Below are 21,153 nucleotides of genomic sequence, written 5' to 3' on the forward strand. Positions count from 1 at the left end.
CCTGCCACTGGGATATTAGACATTTTTAACTATTTCACTGCAATTGGAATTCTTTAGATAATTAAAAGTTCCTTGTCCTTAAGTTAAATGCTTGCCAAGTAAGTGTTTTAACTAGAGGTTTTTAAAAATACTTTGTTTCTGTACATTTTTTAAGGCACAACAATATTTCTTTATTGTCTGTCTACTGGGGGAATGTTTCATTTCCCTTACTATATTACAAAGTAGATGGAAAAATACAGGTTCTGATCTTCCTCTCTCCATCATGATTTTAAGTCATCACTTCTTTCACCTAGCCTTTTTTCTTAAGCCCCAGCATTTTATTTTGTGTGTATGTGTGTGTGCTACAGCACATATGTGGAAGGACAACTTTGGAGAAATGGTTTCTTCCTTTTACCAGATATCCATTGAGCTATCTCATCCCCCCCTCCTTTTTAAACAAAACAAAACAAACAAACAAACAAACAAAACCCCAAACAAACAATAAACTTTCATGTAGTACAGGCTGGCAAACTGTTTAGCCAAAACTGACCTTGAACTCATCCTCCTGCTTCCACCTCAGATCCAGGATTATGGCTTCAACTATCTTTAAAGCTTCTAACTGTTGGTGTCCTGTGTGGTATTGTTCCAAAGCAAAGTTGGGGCTATGGAACTATTAGGGAGTGCTCACTTTCAGTTTAGAGACTTCATACTACCCACTTAATTACCGCTTGTGCCTTCAGCACTTTTAATGTTCCATTTTAAGATAGATTTATTGGCAATCAGGGGTAGTAATAACATTAGAAACTCAGAGAAATAGTCTCAGCGTCTAACAAATAAATAAAAGTTAATATCTGTGACTTATTGTTATTTTCCAAAACTCTTTAGCTTTCCATTCTCTATCATCAATCCCCTACGTGTATGCTACAGTCTGTGTCATGGAGTCTGAGCAGCTATGGATACCTTAGAAAGCTGGGAAGAGAATGATGGCTGAAAAGTATGGATTAGACTGGATCACAGAATACCTTCCCGTTCTGTGGGGACATTCCCATGAGAAGTTAACTTCTGATTCACAGTAGTTGGCTTTTCTCAACTTGATTTACTCCTCTTCCTCTGCCTTCTTCTCTGTATAGCCCTGGCTATCCTGTAGACCAGGCTGGCCTCAAAGTCACAAAGATCCACCTATCTCTGCCTCCCTGCTGGAATTAAAGATGTGCATGGCCACTGTCTAGCTCAAAATTTGATTTTCTAAATTGGAACTTTTTGACAGTCTGTGATGTAATCTAGAAAAATTTTGCTTCAAATGTCTTTTGTGAAGATGTAATAAACCTGTGCCAAAAAGCCCATCAGCACAACATAGACCTTAAGACTGAAACAGTTAAACCAATGAAAACATCTATAGAAAGATAGATAACTAACCTGGACAGAGTATGACTTTATTATTTCTATATTATTTCTAATGTGCTTTGTGTCTCTGTGTGTTTTCAGGTGTCAAAATGTCCACAGAAGGAGGGTTTGGCAGTACCAGCAGCAGTGATGCCCAGCAAAGCCTTCAGTCCTTCTGGCCCAGAGTCATGGAAGAAATCCGAAACTTAACAGTGGTAAGGAAGAGCAGTGGCTTCTAAAGCAAATCAGCAGAAACGAGGCACAGGCACTTTTATCTTCAAGCATATTCACAAAGGCATAGTATATTCCTGACCTGTATGCTGGGGAGAAAAATAGAATTTAACTTGTAGGAGGCAATACCAAGGTGTGTTTGTGACTAAGTGGATATCTGTTCAGAGTTCTGCTTGGAGGCAGGCTCATGTGAAACTGCTCTTTTGCATATAGAGAAAAGCAGAGATTGCACTTTTCTATAATAGTTTCAACCTGTTTCCTTAGTTATAACCTAGTTTATTGGCTATACCAAATTTCTCTAATTTTGTTAAACCGTTGGACGGCTTATTCAGAAGAGGTGCACTGTGAGCCAGCACTTCTAGCACTAGATATACTTACTTAAAACATACACTAAAAACATATACTTAGATTAAGGTTTCTCAGTAGCAACATTATGAGACCTTTGTTCTAAGGGGCTGGCCTATGTTTGGTTTTTTGTTTTTGTTTTTTTTTTTTTGTTTTGTTTTTTCTTTTCTTTTTTTCGGAGCTGGGGACCGAACCCAGGGCCTTGTGCTTGCTAGGCAAGCGCTCTACCACTGAACTAAATCCCCAACCCCGTGGCCTATGTTTTTTAGGTAATTTAGCAACATCCTGCCCTCTGCTCACTAACTGCCATTAGCAATTTTTTCATAACTGTGACCAAAAACTCCAAAAAACAAAAACCTCATAGACTGGCAGATGTTCCTTTGAGCTAAAATCCTCTCCTATTGAAAACTGTGAACATAGAAAAGTCAGATATAACCACATTTTTAAGGAGCTTACTTACTGTCTTCTAATTGCAACTAGAATAATGTTCACGCAGTACTTAGGAACACAGTCACAGTGGTAAGAGGTGAAGCAATGAAAGGGAATGTATTGTGGGAGGCCTGGAAACAAAGTAGTACCTGTTTTCTCTGGTTGAGCTAGAGAAGGCTTTAAATGGCGGCGTAGGTAGAGGGCTGCTGGGATGCCTCAGCAGTTGCCGTACTTGCTACCAACTGATGACTTGAGCTGTGATAAAACTTAGCAAGAAACAAACGAAAAGAACAGCATGTTTATTGGGTCTTAAAATATGAGTGACCATCAGCCATGTGGATGGGATGGGGAAATAGTTCCTTATGCTAGGTAGCAGTAAGAGTGTGCACAAAGGCTTGGGAGTCCTAGAGGAAAGAACCTGTATTTAGAGGAAAAACAAGAAGTTTTGTATGGTAGAGATTGGGGTGGGAATGCAGGTACAGAGGTAGCAGCAGGAGAAAGGCACGATAAAACAGAAGTACTTTCAGAATATATTGTCATGTTTTTAATGAAAAACATTCAGTTTGGTGTCTTAGCAAGTATGGAAGGAACTCCCGTGTCTTGTGCCATTGCTGCCTTGGCAGAACAGATGCTGGATTTTTTTTTTCCTGACATGGAGCTAATTTCTTAGGTTTAGTGGCCTTTATACTCTGGCAAATAAGATTAATTTGTTAGTTTGTTTACTCAACAAATTCTTATTTTTCACTCACTTTGTCCTCTGTTGTGTTCTGTGGCTCTAGTTATAACATTCAACAGACTAAATCATTGTCCTCCTGGAAAATGTGATCTCACAAGACAGACTGTAAAGAAGTAACAAAAGTACCAAATTAACCTAACTTCATACGGTGAAGTACACCCCTGGGTACTCATCAGGTACTGACATGGGGTAATTAATGTCCTGAATGTACCACTGTGTGGTATTTCTTCACATGAAGGGGATTTTGGATTATTGAGCTTGGCTGGACCTTTTCTGAGTGGCCTGTGCTCATAGTGGGTTTCCAGAAGATTCTTTTCCGTATTCCGTATTAGTTACCTATGCTGTTTCAGATAGAGTAAGTAGAGGGGATAACAATGAAATTCATAAAGTCAGAAGTCTGGGTTTTGCACAGATTTTTGGAAGCTAGTCTTTTAATAGTCAGGATTCTCTAACACACACACACACACACACACACACACACACACACACAGATTTATTAGATTGGCTTACAGGATGCAACATGGGTAGTCCAACAATGAGTGTCTTAACACTGGAGAAGCCAAGAATCTGGCAGTTGCTCAGTCAGACCCAATAATGATGCTGAAGGCCTGGAGGGCTGCTGGGCTTCAGCCTTTCTTGGAATCATGAAGAAGTTGGTTCTCATATCAGCAGAGGAAATGTTGTAGCTAGATGAACTAGGTGAGGGCAAACAGGGAAAAGGTAAAGGTTCTTTCCTCCATGTACTTTTGTGTTGGCTGCTACCAGAAAGTGCCAACCAGATTTAGGGTGGGTCTTCCTGCTTCAAATATTCTGATCAAGAAAATCCTTCACAGGAGTGCCCCAGCAGTTTGTGTTTTAGTTGATAACAGATTCAGTAAAGTTGACGGCCAAGATTAGCCATCACATAATCTAATAGTTATGCTTATTTGATTTTATGTGCTTTATTTAGATCAGGCTAGTGCAATACGAGTGCCCTTCTAGTTAAGAGTTTGTAGGTGAAGAGAAAGAAGTGCAAGAAGGAAGTTGCCTTTACTTGTTCTTCTGTTGCCTTAACTAAATTTTTCTCCCCATGCATCTCTACTCCTTACACTCCACTGTGCTGTAACACCTGCTTAGGAGAATGACTGACACATATAGCTGCATAATGAGTGATTGAATGAGTCAGACTTCTCCCTTCAGACTTAGTACCAGTTTTCCACAAGAGAGTAATGAAGGTGGGGTACTTGTTTCCTTTCTAAGAGACCGGTGTTAGTTCTCGGGCCTGCTGCACAGGAAGGTCTTTGTTTCTCTGACTGTACCTCTACCCGTGCAGCGTGTCAGAACTTAATTTCTGTCTTTCCAGAGCTCAGTGGTGCTTTTGAAGGAAGGGAGTTGAGACAAGATCTTGTTTTACAGCCCTTATCAGTCTAGATTTTCATCATGTAGACTAGGCTGGCCTTGAACTTGCAGCAATCCTCTGTGTCTGCCTCCCAAGGCCTGGAATTATAGAAATATATCACCCCACAAATTGATAGCAGATGTGTCAGATCCTTTTAGGTGGAGATTTTAAAATGTTGAGCAGATTTTCTAAAACCCTATCATGCATAAACTACTCAAGTATAAGTAGAACATGAATATTTGTAAAAGTGGTATGTGCTGTCTGAATTGAGATTCTGGTTGTTCCAAAGCAAGTAACTGAACTTTGACAGGCAGTGTATTTTATGATGTATTGAACATACCTGTCCTTAACTCATTTTAGTGTGAATCAAGTAAATCTTCCATCTCAACTTGACCATCCTGTTCTGTACTCTAAAAAGCTCTGTAATTGTCCATAAATCCAAGTATTCAGATGGGGATGAAATTGGTTACAAATCCTAGCAGATAATCCTGCCATCAGTGATTACATAGCACATTATATATTCCTGTTCACCAAGGCACTAGAACAGCAATAACAGAGTTTTCATACTCTTCCAAGTGGGGATCTCATTGAGAATACAGATGCTCCTCTACCTTCTGTCCCTCTCACTTCTGTGGAGTGAGGGTGAGGTCTTTTCAGCCTCCCAAACACTAGAATCACAAGCATTCAGCACCATGTAAAGTCATAGTAGACATCTTGTCGCTGGGTTTTATAACCATCCGGACCTCTTTGAGAGTAGAGAAGAGAAAGCTAATTTAATTTAGTCTTTGGGGGTAGTGATTTGGCTGGGAGTAAATTGGACAAATGGTGAGGATCCCGACTCTTGGAATTTAATCTTCCCCTGACTTAACTTTCTATGTGTGGTTCAGCCTTCAGATAGCTGTCATGTAGTAATTAAGTCATTTAAAGTTCCATCTTTTATGATGAACACTTCTAGATTGGACAAAGGCATTTCTAACATGACAGTCAAATCATGGAGTCAAGCAAGAACATGGAAGACTGACAGTCTGTTAAAAGACAGGCCCTGGAGATTGGAGAGATGGCTTGGTGTTAAAGAGTACTGGCTGCTCTTTCTGAGGACCTGGACTCAGCTCTCAGCATCCACATAGCCACTCACAACCATCCATAACTTCAGTCTTAGGGGATGTAACATCCTCTTCTGGTCTCTGGCAAATGGGCCCTTATGTAGTCCATAGATATACATGCAGGCAAAGTACTCATACACATAAAATGAATAAAGATAAATAAATCTTTAAAACAAATAGGTCCTGGACCAGGCATGGTAGCTTCATTTAATCCTATCACTAGGAAAGTAAAGGCAGTCATATCTCTGTGAGTCCAAAGTCAGCCTGACCTACATAGTAATTCCAGACCAGACAGAGCTACATAACGATGCCCTCTTCAACAACAACCCATAGCAGACCAAGTGCTGTAAACTTCCTGTACATCTGTGCTTTGCAGACTCTATTAGTGACCCTTAACACTCACTCTTGATAGTTGTGAAAGGAGTTTAATAAAAACAAAACAAAACAAAACCCTTGATGTCAGGATTCTACTCCTGAGTTCTATTGTGGCAGTCTGCAGCAGAGCTCAGACAAATTGATTTTCAAAAGACAATTCTAAAGTGAAGCCAACCATGAGAATTATTGCTTTCAGAAGAATGAGAATCTTGACTTTCTAGAGTGTCTCAGTGGGCTTAGTAAAGAAGATTTATGTTACTTAAAATTCAGGATTCTGTAGTATACCTTAGAACCTACTACTGACTTTTCTTTGGATTCAACTTGAATAATTTCAGGTCTCATGAAACTTGTCACTGTAACATAGCAGTAATTTAAGTGTAGTTCTCAGACTATAGTCAGAAGCATGAGAATGTTCAAAGATGGGGTTGGGGATTTAGCTCAGTGGTAGAGCGCTTGCCTAGCAAGCGCAGGGCCCTGGGTTCGGTCCCCACCTCCGAAAAAAAAAAAAAAGAAAAAAGAAAAAAGAGAATGTTCAAAGATAGTCTTCTGCAGTTTCCTCATCCAGTTCCTAAAGAACAGAGGAAGAGTTTGGGTTGGTCCTTCTTCTTGAGTCAACTGGGAGAGAAGTCAGTGCTGTTCACACTTACAGCACTGCCCAGTAACATGAAAGTCAGTGTGGGGCTTCAGTAAGCTGGTAGTAAAGAGACTTCCTTTTCTGCAAACTTACCTTGGGCTCTTATGTGTGTCTAGAAAGCTGGGATAAAAGTATAGAAAACTAGGCTGTAGTCAGGAAGTTAGCCTCACCCCTGACAAAACCCTCTGCTATGATCTAGTTTTCATACAGTGCATCTTTTTAAAAGATGTTTTTTAATGTTTTTTATGTATATGAGTGTTTTGTGTTACCTGCATGTATATATTTGTATAGTATGTGTGGTACATGTGTGGTCCTTGTGGATGTCAGAAGAAGGTTTCAGGTCCTGTGGAACTGGAGTCACAGATGCTTGTCACACCGGATTCTTCTGTAAGAGCAGCTGTGCTCTTTCCAGCGGCCCCACATGCTTTCTTTTGGAGAGCGAGAGTTCAAGGCATGGGGATCATAATATCTCACCCCCAAAAAAGGTTGGTTAGGTTAGCTACGGGGGATTTTGATGCCCTTTTCTGACCCCTTCAGGCAGTCATACACATGTGACATACATGTACATTCACAGATACTCATGAGTATGTACAAAAGAATAAATCTTTAAAAAATTCGTTGACACTTGCACATATTTATGCAATTTATCTTGATCATATTCACCCCAGATTTCTCCCATATTCACCCCAGATTTCTCCTCCCAACACTTCTAGACCTCCCTAAACATTCTCCTTTCACCTTTATATCCTTTTAAAAAAGAAGTAAGTCACTGTTTCCAGTTCTGCATGCATGGGCATGGGTGTGGAGTCATCCGTGGGAACTTGAGTGACCCTGTAGTGACCTTACTCCCAAGAAAAATGACCTCCTTTCTGCAGCAGCCCTCATTGCCAATAGCTCCTCAGAGTTGAGTCTGCATGAGCACCTATTCAACTGTTGACTGGCTCGGTCTTACAGGTCTTCTCTAAGCAACCGCAGCTGCTGTCAGTTCATGAGCTCGGCAGCCCTGTCAGATCCAGAAGGCAGCTTTCTTCCTACAGCATCACTCCCAGTCCTTCAGCTCTTCCATTTTCTTAACCCTTTTACCACAGTTTGAGTCTGAAGGATTGATACAATGTCTCATTGAGGGAGAGATACTCAACAGTCAGTTATTTTCAGCACTTGACCAGTACAAACTACCCACTGTAAAAAGAGCTTCTATGACCAAGGTTGAAAACAGAATTAATCTATGTGCGTAAGTGTAAATATGTAGAAGGTAGTTTTATATTTACATTTCGAAAAAAACTGATTACAGACTGCCATGGTGGGTTAGAGAGGCTTTTAGATTTGGGAGGGAGGAAAGGAGAGAGAGAAAGATATATATCACACACACACACACACACACACACACACACACACACACACACACACACACACACACACTAGAGAGAGAGAGAGAGAGAGAGAGAGAGAGAGTGTTTTAGATCAACTCTGGGCTTTGGTTAGGTTATGTAATCTTGGGAGAATCTGTGGAAGTGACATTTAATGACAAATAGCAATACATTTGCACATTTGCAAGAGAGCTGACTCGAGAACTTTGAGTGAGGGTTACATTCCTTTTCTCTGGCATTCTTGAGCAGCATTATCATCTTGTACGATGTGCTATACTAGTAAGAAGGCAAAGAATAGATTGCAGTGGTTAAACATTTTTAAAAGTGCCTCTAATCCAACTCCTCCTTTGTCCTGCTCTCCTTTGCTCTCAGTCATTCTTCTCACACTGCAGGTGGTATTGGTGCTTGCTTTTCTCTCTGTGAGAACACAGGTCTTTGTAGTACTCGACATAACTACTATCTCACCTTTGGTGTGGCACATTTTCCAACTCTTCTCTTCTCTAGACCCAACTGGAGAGCTGCTTATTTCCTTCTCTGTGTCCCCGTGGGACTTTATACTCTGTAGTGTAAGGTAGAGACTGTATATAATGGTTTTGATGTGCTATCTTTGCAAATTACAAGTTCCTCAAAAATAGAACTAGGATTATACATTCACATAGTTTTGGGTATCATAGGTTTGGTTTAGTTGTAGGAATCAGTTAAATAAAAGAAACAAGGTTAGATATAGTGTCTTCTGTCTCTGGTAAAATTGTAATAAACTGGACATCTGAGCCTCTACCACTCCCAAGGGTAGTTATAGTAGAAGCTTCATGGAGAATATTATCAAATTTGGAAAAGAAAAAGATGAAAAAGTGATTTGAACTTGTAGAGTTGAGTGTAGCCACAAAGCTTGTTGGTCTATGTAGAGACATTTGGGTTTTTGGTTCTTGTTCTTTTTGTTTTATTTTTGTTTTTAACTTTCTACCTTGAAGGTGTTTCTCTGTGCTGCCAGTTCTTGTACCTTTTGTTTGGTTTGTTTGTTTGTTCATTTGTTTGAGACAGGGTTTCTCTGTGTAGCCCTGGCTGTCCTGCAACTGCAACTCAACTCTGGAGACCAGGCTGGCCTCAAACTTGAGTATATCCACCTGCCTCTGTCCCCTGAGTACTGGGGTTAAAGCTGTACCACCATACCCTGCTCTCTTTTTGATATTTTATCCTAATTTTTTTTCTTCACCCCCACCCCCACCCCCACTCCCATCCTCCATCAGTGGATTCTGGGAAGCCTGGTGATATATTTTTAGAATGCCTTCTTTGACATATACTTAGAATTTTATGTTTGTTTTGGAAGAGAAAAATTTTACTTGTGCTTGTTACTTTTTATCAAATCTCAAATAATAGTTCCTCCTTCATAATGTGATAACATAAATACCCAGGTGGTCATATCGGGTTTAGAGGGTCACACCCACATGAACAGTTAGAGGACACCTAACTCAGTACATATATAGCTGGTTTTAGCACTCTCACCATGTCTTCTCTTCAAGGTTAATTTTTATTTCTAGAATTATAGTCACTCTTGGACATTTGTTTAAATAACAGTTTCAAAATAAATAAAACAAGAGGGGGTGGGGCTTAAATTACACATAAATTGAGTGGTGACACTCAAAGTCCTTTCTTAAATTTTAGCCAGTATAGTGTGTTTTCCTTATTCCCCTTTTTTTGTTTAAGGAAAAAGTGGCAGGCCTGTTACTAGAAAGCAGCTGCTGAATTTACCCTCACCTTTAGGTTCCTCACAGAATAGAGAACTGGCAGGAGGGCACTCTGTAGGTAGGAGAGCTCTGTGACTAATGAGATCCTGTCTCAAACAAAAGAACTATAGTCAGGGATTTTATTTTAATGTTTGTTGTAGATTAGTAACTTGGTTACAGAAAAGGAAGGAAGAGGGGATACTTGAAATGAACTTCTTGTAAGCAGAGGCTAAGAACCTGTCAGTGGCTGGCTTTCCTTCACAAGTGTAGTGTGAGAGTTTGGAGCTCTACAAGGGCTAAGGAAGAATTTTGTTTGGAGTTTGTACTTTGTTAATTTATCTGTCCCTCTTCCCCTGCTATATTTCCCGAGCTGGGATCTAGACCAGCCTGTCTGCCACTGCCTGTGCTTAGCCGCTTTGTTGGCCATTCCACACTCATGTGCCTCTTCTTGCTCGTTTCAGAAAGATTTCCGAGTACAGGAACTCCCACTGGCTCGTATTAAGAAGATTATGAAACTGGATGAAGATGTGAAGGTGAATCCACACTGTTTTTAAGGTTCATATTAGAGCTAAAACTATGAGTACTAATCATTCCTCTAGAGCTCAAGTTTAGTAGAATTAAAAATATTATGATCTGTTACATAGGTTTTTATTTGGCTTTTATCTAAAATGAGGTGCCCTTAAATGGAATAGTTTTAGTTACTGAATGATCTTTCTTTGAAAATTGGGATACTTCTCCCAGATACTTAGTGTTAGCTTTTGAGATTAGATGCTATCCCTGATTCTTCTCACTTCACAGTGTAAACATTTGCAAACATCAGTTCCACAGAACATTGCTCTCCTCTCAGCCCTTGCTACAATCTCAAACCTTCTGAGCTGTAAAAAATTTCTAAGGATGATACTGCACTGCCTTAGTTACAATAAGACATTGTGACTAATGCAGTTTATAAAAGGGTTTACTGGGGCTTATAATTTCAGAGGTTACAATCCATGTTCACTATATCAGGGAGCTTGCAACAGTGTACAAGCAGTTGCTAAGAGCTCACTATTTGTTTCTTTTTTTTCCTCCCCTGAGACAAAGTTTCTCTATATAGCCCTTAGTGTCTTAGAACTCTCTCTGTACACTAGGCTGGCCTTGAACTCAGATATTCATCTCCCTCTTTCTTCTGAGTACTGGGTTAAAGGCGTTTACTACAACCTCCTTGCTGGAACTCACTGTTTTTTGTTTTTTGTTTTTTTTCATTAATTAGTTTAATTATTCACTTTACATCCCAATTGCAGCCCCCTCTTCTAGTTCCCCCTTTGCAGCCCCTCACCATATCCCCCTCCTCTCCTCCCCTGATAAGGGTGAGGCCCTCCCCTCGGTGTTCACCCTGCCCTGGCACATCAAGCCATTGCAGGACTGGGCGCATCCGTTCCCACAGAGCCAGACAAAGTGCCCAGGTAAGGGAATGGGATTCACAGGCAGGCACCAGATTCAGGGACAGCCCCTGCTTCAGTTGTTGGGGGATGGAGCTCACACAAGCATCAGGCAGAAAGACTGGAATGATATGGGCTTTGAAACCTTAAAGTCTGCCCCTAGTGACACACCTCCTCAATTAGGCCAGACTTCTAATCCTTCCCAAAGAGTTACACCCAACTGGGGACCACATATTTAAACACATGAGCCTTATGGAGGCCATTCTCACTCAAACTACTACCACATGTATCTTTCTGATACTTTGATCATTTTAAAAACAAGCCATGAGTGATTTGTACTTGTGAAAGGATTAATCCCTGGCCTTTTTTTTTTTTTTTTTTTTTTTTTTTTTGGGATGGGGTTTTTTTTTCTTGGAACTCTCTTGTTGGTTTTGGTTGGTTTTCAACTCATGGGGTTCCTGTCCCTGTCTCCTAATTGCTAAATCCCCAACCCCTCCCCCTTTTTTTTTTATTATTATTATTATTATTTCTAGTTAACACCTGATTATGATTCTTAGGGAAGAACAGCTCTGTCTCTTTATCTCCCAAAATGTGTAATGTCTTTGAATTTTGCAAGGAAAACTAACAGTTCATACAGCACTTACCTTTTATTAGCTTCTCTGTGTATGTGTTTGTTTGTTTGTTAAGACAGGTATCACCTCATTAAATAGCCCAGGTTTGCCTAGAACTCTTGGTTATCCTGCCTCCGTCCTCCTGAGTGCTGGGATTATAGGCACATGCCACCTCGCCTACACACTACACAGCTGTAGAAGTATGCACAGAAGTGAACTGACCACTGTGATGGAGGAACCCAGATCCCAGTTCTCATGTATCTTTACCTCTACAGCTGCTCTTTACAGCTTTGGTTGAAGTCAGACATATTAAGACAGCTTAGTACATGTCAGGCACTGTGCAAGGCACACAGGTTACACCCACTTACCTTAGTGACACTGAAAGTTTGTTTTGTTTTTAAGTTTAAGAGAACTAAAGCGGGCTGGAGAGAGATGGCTCAGTGGTTAAGAGCACTGACTGCTCTTCCAGAGGTCCTGAGTTCAATTCCCAGCAACCACATGGTAAAGGGATCTGATGCCCTCTTCGGTGTGTCTGAAGACAGTTACAGTGTACTCATGTAATAAATAAATCTTTAAGAGAGAGAGAGAGAGAGAGAGAGAGAGAGAGAGAGAGAGAGAGAGAGAACTAAAGCCAGAAAAGTAAGAAATACAAGATTTTATGCCAATCCATTGTTGCCCAAGCTCATTGTCTTCTTTTAAATGGTTTCTTGGGATTCGGATTTAAACTCTGCCACCTGCTGGCTCAATAGCTATGGCTTCACTTTCTTAAATTCTACAATTGTTTTTTGAAAGGCTGTTGGGGAGGTTAAAAAGGAGAAGCACCAGTATCTCTGTAATCCCAGCCCTGTGAGGTGGAGGCAGGAAAGCCAAGTGTCTAAGGAGCTTGGTCAGAGACAGTGACCAGGGCCAAAAGTAAACACCATGCCTTGACCTGGCAGATAGGGGCTAGGTCTTCCTCCTCTTCAGGGATTTGTTTTACTCTGGACTCTTTGGAGGTTACCACATTATTTTTTAGTTCTTGTCAAGGCAAGAGACTGAGTGGCTTGAATGCTTTATATGATAGTTAACAGTGCCGGCCTACAATCTTTTACAGATGATCAGTGCAGAAGCCCCTGTGCTGTTTGCTAAGGCAGCGCAGATCTTCATCACAGAGCTGACTCTTCGAGCCTGGATCCACACAGAGGATAACAAGCGTCGTACTCTTCAGGTAATGCAGACTCACATTGGTAATACTAGGGCAAGCAACTTTTCCTCTCCCATGCTTTGGACCGATGGACCTCTGCCAAGCTGATATGTAATTGTGATTTTCCTCTGTTGGAGCACAGGTATATTTTGTAGGCACAATGATGGTTATTTCTTTTCTAAAACTATTAGTTTCCAGCTCTCACGAGGTTTTCACAGCTTAGTGATGGAGCACTCACTTTTCTTGGTACCCACAGAGAGGCAAAGCTCCAGTCATCCAGTTGTTTGCCTGTCTCTCTGAGAGCTGTCAGGAAAGACAATCCCACAAAGAATTCAAGGTCTCACTCACTACACTATTTATTTTTTGTTCCTTGTCTGCCTTCCTTGACATTGTTTCCTTTATTTTACTATTTTACTGTTTTTGTATGTTTGATTCAGGGCCTCACCATGTAATTGGCCAGCCTAGAACTCATTATGTAGACCAGGCTGACCTTGAGCTCAGAGAGATCCACCTGTCTTTATTGTAACATAGCAAGTCAATATTTATATTGTCTATAGAACCTTTGATGATACAAGTTCTCAAAATTCTTTCTCATTAGCTAGACACTAGCCCTCAGAACAGCAGTTCTTGACCTGTGGGTCAAGGATCCCTTTGTGGGTCTCATCAGGTTTTACATTACAATTCATAACAGTAGCAAAACCACAGTTACAAAGTAGCAGTGAGTTAATTCTCGTTGGAGGTATTAAAGTGTTGCAGCATTTTAAAGGTCCTAGAAGAACAGTTTTTCAGATACAAAAAAGAAAAAGGGATGTGATAGATGCAAAATACTGAAAGTATGTTTAGTAAACCTGAGTTCTTCATTTTCTGTTACCTACAAAAGTGGAGATGTATTTGCCTACTCATTTCTAAATGAAAATATTTACTGAACACCTAAAATGGGACAAGCACTGTTATATGCGTGTACTCAGCAGTGTACAAAACAAACACAGGTCACATGCATGTGGAGTCTGCAACTAGTGCAGATGGACGTTGAGGAGAAGTTAAATTTGTATCTGGGCCTGATAGTGTAAGCCTGTAATTCCAACCTCAGTAGACAGGAGCAGGGTGATCACTGGGAGTCTGAGGCCAGTTTGGTTGACACAGTAAATTTCAGGCAAATCAGAGCCACATAGTAAGACTTCATCTCAAAAACTAAGCTAAAAGTGATTGGGGAGATGTCTCAGCAGGTAAAGTGGTTGTCAGGCAAGGAGGGGAATCTCTGCAGAACCCATGTTAAAAGCCACACATGGTCGTCTGCTTCTGTGACAGGAAAGAGACAGGTGGGTCTTTGGAGCTCATTTTTCAACCTGTTTAACCAAGTCATTGAGTCCCAGGTTCTGTGAAAGACTCTGTCTCAAAGAGAATTAAGACGGAGAGAGACTTAGGAAGACTCTGATGTCAATCTCTGTCCTATGCGGGCACATACATGTACATATAACGCACACACAGTTTAAGACTTACATGATTTACTGGTCTCTGTGTAGTTCAGGCTGCCCTGATTTATCTTCCCTGTCCCACTTATTTAAAAATATTGTATGCATGTGTGCATGCGTACTGTGGAGGCCAGAAGAACACATTGAACCTTCTGGAGCTGGAGTTACGGCTGGGTGCTGGGAACCAAACTTGGATCCTTTGAAAGAACAGAATGTTCTCTTAGCCACTGAACTAACTACCTCTCCAACTCGAGGCCTGAAATTCTTGACTTTCCTGAGCGCCAGGATTATAATTGTGCCACTGTGCCCAGTCTCTCTCTCATGTATGTATGAACATATGATCTTCTATGTATGTATGTATGTATGTATGTATGTATGTATGTATGTATGTATGAATGATGCTTGTATGTGTGGGGGGTGTGATCTTGTAAAATCTACTGTCTAGGTCAGTTCAGATTAAAAGGTAAAATGGAGAGAGCACTTGAACAGTCGGCCCTAGGTGATGGCAGGGCCTGACGAAGTACATGAGACACAACATACACACAAAACTTGACAGCCTGAGTTCAATCCATGGTGGACGAAGAGAACAAAGCTGCTGATCTCTACACTCATACATAGCATGCTCAACCTTACCATGTCTCCTCTATAATTAATACAAAGGCTTCTAAAGGTAATGGCCATTGAGCCTGTGTGCAGCATCACTAGTCATCTGTGAAACCTTAGTGAAATGCTGCTCTTATCAACCAGAATAACTTAATCAAAGAGGAACAATTCCAAGTATTGGTGTAGACGGAATCTAAAAATCATTGCTGGTTAGAATGTAGGTAGGGGTGGTCTAATCACTATAGACTTGACAACTTGCAAGAGTTAAATACATGCTAACTCTAACTTAGCCATTCTACTCCTAGGTTTGCATCCAGAAGAAGTGTTAACATTCTTACATAAGATTATTTATAACAACCTTATTTGTAATTGCTCAAAACTGGGAACAGCTCATCAACCCATCAGAAATTAATATAAACAAATTCTGTTACATTTTGAAATGAATCAGGATTTAGGACGCAGACTGCTGCTCCATATAATACAATAGAACTTAAAACTATTAAATTAAAGATCCTAGAGAAAACTGTCTAGCGTATATTAAAGCACCACTTCCAGTGATAATGATGAGGACTACCTCAGCTGTAGGGCTTAGTGTTAAACTCTGCATTTTACTGAGATGAGTAATAACTCAGTAAAATATTAATTACGGAAGGCACAATAAACTGGGAGTGATGGTGCACTCCTTTAATCCCAGCATTCCTGAGACAGAGGCAGCTGGATCTCTGAGTTCTAGGCCAGCTTGGTCTACAGAGGAAGTTCCAGGACAACAGCCAGCGCTACACAGAGAAACCCTGTCTGGAAAAACAAAAATAAACATCAAACAAACTAACAAAAAACTTTTTTTTTTTTTTTTTTTTTAAGGAAAGGCACAGTAAGATGGGTATGGTTGTATATAACTTGTATTCCCAACACTTGGGAAGTGAAAGCAGGTTCTAGAGTACAAGGTCATCCTTGGCATTCATTCATTCTAATCGCCCCCACTCTAATGTTATGTATGTATATGTAAAATTCAAGGCTAACCTGGGCTATGAGAAGGGTAGAAAAGATCAATTTAAAAAAATGTGTGTGTGTGTGTGTGTGTATGTGTGTGTGTGTGTGTATGTGTGTATATATATATGTATGTATACACACATACATACAGAAATGTTAAGAAAATGTTTGCCTCTGTGTGTTTGGAGGTACTTATTTTTGTTTTTCCTTCATTCCATTCTTAGGGAGTGGTTTAGTTAGCACAAATGGGTGTTGTCGTCAAGAAAGCGATACTATTGTGCTCATCTTAGATGAGTTCTGGCAGACTTGAAGATACGCCCTGCTTCAGTTAGGAGGGTTTATCACCAAGTTGGTAGTTGGCAAGAAGGGTGGATTGGAGGTTTGCATTTCAGTGGCTTGGGGCCATGACAGATACTAGGGAAGGAAAAACCAGAAAATTTCCATCCCTCCTTTTGGCCTGATGGGTCCCATTTGCTTAAGATGTGGGATCTAAAGACTGCTGAGGATTTTTGTGAGGTTTTCTGCTTTTCCTTGTTATGTTATTATCAAGAATTTCAAACAAAGTTTGTAGTGAGTACCTGTATATTTTCTTCCCAAATTCGTTAAAGTTTTACTTTAGCAGGTCCCAGGATAGCCAGGGCTGTATAGAAGAGAAACCCTATCTTGAAAAGCAAATTTATCATGCCTCTCACTTCATCCAGGCATGAAGTGGTCTATTTTTAAATAAATTTTAAAGTTTACTTTTCCATACATACTTAAGTATATCACTCACTTGGGCTTAGTGATGTTTTTTGTTTTGCTTTGTTTTTAACCTTAAAACTTTTCAATAAAGTACACAAATCCTGAAAAAGTGTTGATTTTTGTTATTCAAAGGAAGGGGAATATCAGACTTGAAGAGAAAGTCCACCTGTGACATTCTTGTCAGCTGACTCTCCTGTGTTCTCTATCTTCCTATAGTAAATTCAGGCTTGAGTTATTCAGGCTCGAATTCAGATTTAAATTATCCATTAAGCAATGCAGTTTTGATTTTTAAACTAAAAACCATAGGTGACATAAAGTGATTGGATTATAAGTGCCTGTTTAAAAAAAAAAAAAAAAAACTACTTAGAGCCTTTAAAAAGATCATACAAGTGAATGATGGGCTGACCTTGTGGACCACAGAATGCCAGGTGAAACTGCTGGCTTTGTCCTGAATTAGCCAGAGGATGGTGGTTTTACAGTGTTATGGAAGCCTTGAGACTGGAACAAGCAGAAATAGTGGTGAGTAGGACTCAGATGTCCTGTCCTAGAGCACGAGTTATGTGTATCTCTCTGTTGATTCTGTCCAGCAAGACTGATATAAATTGGGTTGTTCTTATTTTTAGCTCTGGACAAACCTAGAGATTTTTAGTTCACCTAAAAGTCATCTCCTTGTGCTGGGGTATAGCTCAATGGTAGAATACCTGCCTACCGCGTAAGGTCCTAGGTTTAATCCCAGATACTGGGGGTGGGGGTAGGGTCATGCCCTTTTACTTGAAGGATAACAGCTAAAAGAACTAGTTTCTTCCTAGGCCAGCTTTTAACACCGTTTTTCTTTGTTACAGAGGAATGATATTGCTATGGCAATTACAAAATTTGATCAGTTTGACTTTCTCATCGACATTGTTCCAAGAGATGAACTGAAACCTCCGAAGCGCCAGGTGAGCAGGAGGACATGCTCAGCTGCCACTTGAGGGCCTGGGCAGAATGCTGTCCGGGCTCCTCCCACTCACCCAAAGCATTTACTGTTCGTGGTTCTCTTCTGTAGTCCAGACCATCCTCAGCATCTCTGTCTCCTACTCATTTATGGGTACTTTTAACTCAGTGCCTCTGGGGTGGTGTTGTGATGAGAACAAAGTTAAAGACTAGTCACAGATAGTGGGGTGAAGCTCAGTTCAGGATTTCTTCATCTAAAATAAAAGCTTTTTCAGTCAGATTTCAGATTCTAAGAAACAGCTTCTCTGTGCATAGCAATGAGATTGGAGCCAGTGGCTTTTGTTCTCCTACTCTGCTGTGTCTCTGTAGTGCGCTGGCTCTACCTTTCATCCACTGAGTCAGAACCTATGGTGCCATGACCCCAGGAATCAATCATATTCAAAGCTCTCCAGATGATTTAGTGTCCAATGAAGTTTTAGAACCACCAGTTACATTTTTCTTTTTAATTACAAGAACTGAGTGTCTGCCCCTCTTCTGCCTGTTCATCTCCAAAGACCACACCATTTGTTTTGTTCAGCACTTGGGTACATATAACTTAATTGTGATTGTAATAGACCCCGTCCTGTAGAGCTCATTGTTTCAGGCACACAATTTGCATGATTTGCTAGGTTTAGTGAATATTTGTGAAATAATGGCAGAGCCTTACAGAAGTAAAGCCATACCATGTCCTGCTTGTTTTATTTTTGTTCATAAGATTTAAGTGTTTTTAAAAAGTTATTTTGTAGTATGCTGTTTAGAGTCATTTAATGACAACCATTCTCCCCATGTTGACCTGTAATAATAATCACTCAGAAAACGTGTCGGAGAAGTGGGCATCCTAATTGACATTAATTCTGACCCTGCATGAGGGTTTTTGGGTTAGCAAGCCCTGGGTCACTTCCTTATGGGAGCAGGGTGTGCCTCATCGAAGCTCTTTATTTTTCTGGGCAGTCTTTGCTACTGTAAACATCCTTGACTGGAAGCTGTAAGGTGTTGAGAGGAGCTTTCAGTCGGATGTTTACAGCGGCAGGCTGCCACAGTCGTCCCTGGCTGCGCACATCGGCTTTGAGACATTGCAGGTTTGTGCCCATGAACTTGACTCCTTTTCTTGGGATACTTCCTTTCTCTCTGAGAAGTCACAAGAACTCAGACTGCCTCTCTTCCTTTGGAGTTGGTAATACCATGAGCCTGTTTTCCTTGTTGGATTTTTGCTCCCATGTTTCCACCAGGAGCCTCCTTTAAAGACAAGTGGTAAGATCTGTGATGCAATCAGGCATTGCTCTCATTGTACTGATTGCTCACTGTGGCTGCCTGCTGAATAGACTGACTAAAGAGAAAGGTATTATCCTGTACCAGTGGTTCTCAATCTTCCTAATGCTGCACCCTTTAGTTCCTCATATTGTAATGACCTCCCAACAATAAATTTTTTCATTGCTACTTCATAACTGTAATTTGCTACTGTTAAGAATTTTAATGCAGATATCTGTTTTTCAGTAGTCTTAGATGATCCATGTGAAAGGATCTCTCCACCCCACAAAGGGGTCAACAGCACAGCACAGGTTGAGAGCCACTGACCAATACCTTCTCCAAAGTTGTTTGTCCTTCTGGGTCTGTCAGGGTGTTAGACTTGCTAGTGGTCCATCTCATTTCCCCTTTTTTGTTATTTGGTTTGGTTTGGATTTTTGAGGTAGGGTCTCACTGTGTATCTCTGGCTAGACTGAAACCCTGTGTAGACCAGGTTGTTCTGGAACTCAGAGAGATCTGCCTGCTTCTGCCTCCTGAATGCTGGGATTCAAGGCATGAACCACTACACCTAGTCCATCTCCCTTTAAAGGGTGTGCAACAGAACACCTCTTCAGCTGCCTGGTTTTAGTTCTTTGTAGGTGTTTGAGCTATTGATTGGCATCAGATTCAGGACAGCTGCTGCCTGGCATTTAAAAGGTTGAGATTGCTGAAAGCTGGCCTGAAATTCTAAGATAGCATTTTTTTAATTCTCTGTAGACATGAAGTTTTCCCAAGCTCCAAATTGGCTGGCACCTCCTAAAGTCCTTTAAAAGTGCCTACTCTCCAAAACACACCCTCTGAAGGAGGCAGCAGTTCACTCTGCTACTAAAGCAAATGTATTTTTTCCCCTAGTCTGGAGCTGGCTGCTCATCAGTGTAGTGATGACCCTGTGCTGTGATGCTGTTTGTTTCACTGTCGCTGTTTTTCAGTCTCAGCATTGGAGAAGCCACTGTTAGTATGGAGCAGGTGCCCTTCTGTACTGACCCATTTAGTCAGGGGTTTTTCTAGGGCTCGGTGCAGATCCACCTGGAATGGGAGACACTGAATTATGAGGCCACGATCCTGACTTCTCAGAGATGATTTGGAATCTCCCTCTTTTTTTTTCCATGGAAGAAAGTAGACTATTTGCAAGTAGAAGGTAGTTGAGGGTTGACTTCTCACCCACTAAGCTATGAGTTGAAAGTTCCTGCTCATTGAAATGTCATTATCTTTTCACCCATTCCTTTATATCAAGCATCATCATTCCCTGCTGGCTTGACCTCCATTTGCAGAATGAGTCTTCATCAAGCAGAAGAACCTGACTCGTGCCTCCTTCCATCACAGCAGTTTGAAAACAGCCATGCTTGTCCTGACAGTAGTGTTCTAGAAACTGTCTGATTCATTATTCCTGAGAGGATACAGTAGGAAGCATAGGAGAGGCTACCTGCCTGCTTGAGAGCTTTTGCTGAAGCATTATTTTGAGTTCTGGCAGAGGTATTTAAAGAATTTGCTTTTTATCTTAGAAAAAAACATAACAAAATCCATGTTCAATTAAGAACACCTAGAGCTGGTCCCAGGTCAAAGGCAGGATGGAACCGTGTCCCTTGCTGCTCCCCAGCCTCTCTGAATTCTCAGTTCTTAATACTCGCACAAGAAAGAGCTGTTAGGTCTGGTCTTCCTATTGCTAAAATAGGAAGAGGAGACCTCAGTGAGGGGAAAAATAGACACTGAACTTATTTCCACAGCTTTGGAAAGAGCAGTTGACCTCACTTTCGTTGTCTGAAGGAGTATTGGTATGTACCCCTGCCAAGACATGGTTGCCAGCTGACATTTCTTTAAAATGGAAAAGAAACCAGAGTTGAAATGGACCTGGCTTTGACTGGAAGTTGAGAAAATAAAAGGAATTCTCCTACATCTTTTGCCTCTGCATGATCATGTTGAGGATTGAAACTGGGTTTGAAGCATAGACTACATTAACCCAGAAGGTCAGCTTAGACTTGCTTGGATACGGAGAACATTAGGGTAGTTTCATGGTCTGGGTTGATGACCATTAGGGAACCTTACTATGTCATGATTCAAATGTCTCATTTGATCCCATGATCCCAGTTACAATATCAACAGACAAACATGAAAGCACTCAGCCTAGTACTACAAGGACAACTTTTCCCATACACTTGGTCACAGGATCTGAGATTCTTTTGTAGAGTTATTGGTTA

The 21,153-nt window shown here is 40.8% G+C and overlaps 1 protein-coding gene across 2 annotated transcripts in view; it reads left to right on the plus strand.

The window, feature by feature from the left end:
- Window positions 1-21,153, plus strand: part of Nfyc (nuclear transcription factor Y subunit gamma) — a 68,045-nt gene that overhangs the window by 33,881 nt on the left and 13,011 nt on the right. For both annotated transcript variants that reach the window (XM_032899001.1, XM_032899007.1), the window contains exons 2-5: window positions 1,465-1,577; window positions 10,146-10,217; window positions 12,807-12,920; window positions 17,545-17,640. In XM_032899001.1, coding sequence (XP_032754892.1) covers window positions 1,473-1,577; window positions 10,146-10,217; window positions 12,807-12,920; window positions 17,545-17,640 — 387 coding nt within the window. In that variant the 5' untranslated portion in view covers window positions 1,465-1,472. The remainder of the gene's footprint in view (window positions 1-1,464; window positions 1,578-10,145; window positions 10,218-12,806; window positions 12,921-17,544; window positions 17,641-21,153) is intronic.

This window comes from Rattus rattus, chromosome 1 (assembly GCF_011064425.1).
Source record: "Rattus rattus isolate New Zealand chromosome 1, Rrattus_CSIRO_v1, whole genome shotgun sequence".
Lineage (NCBI taxonomy): Eukaryota > Metazoa > Chordata > Mammalia > Rodentia > Muridae > Rattus > Rattus rattus.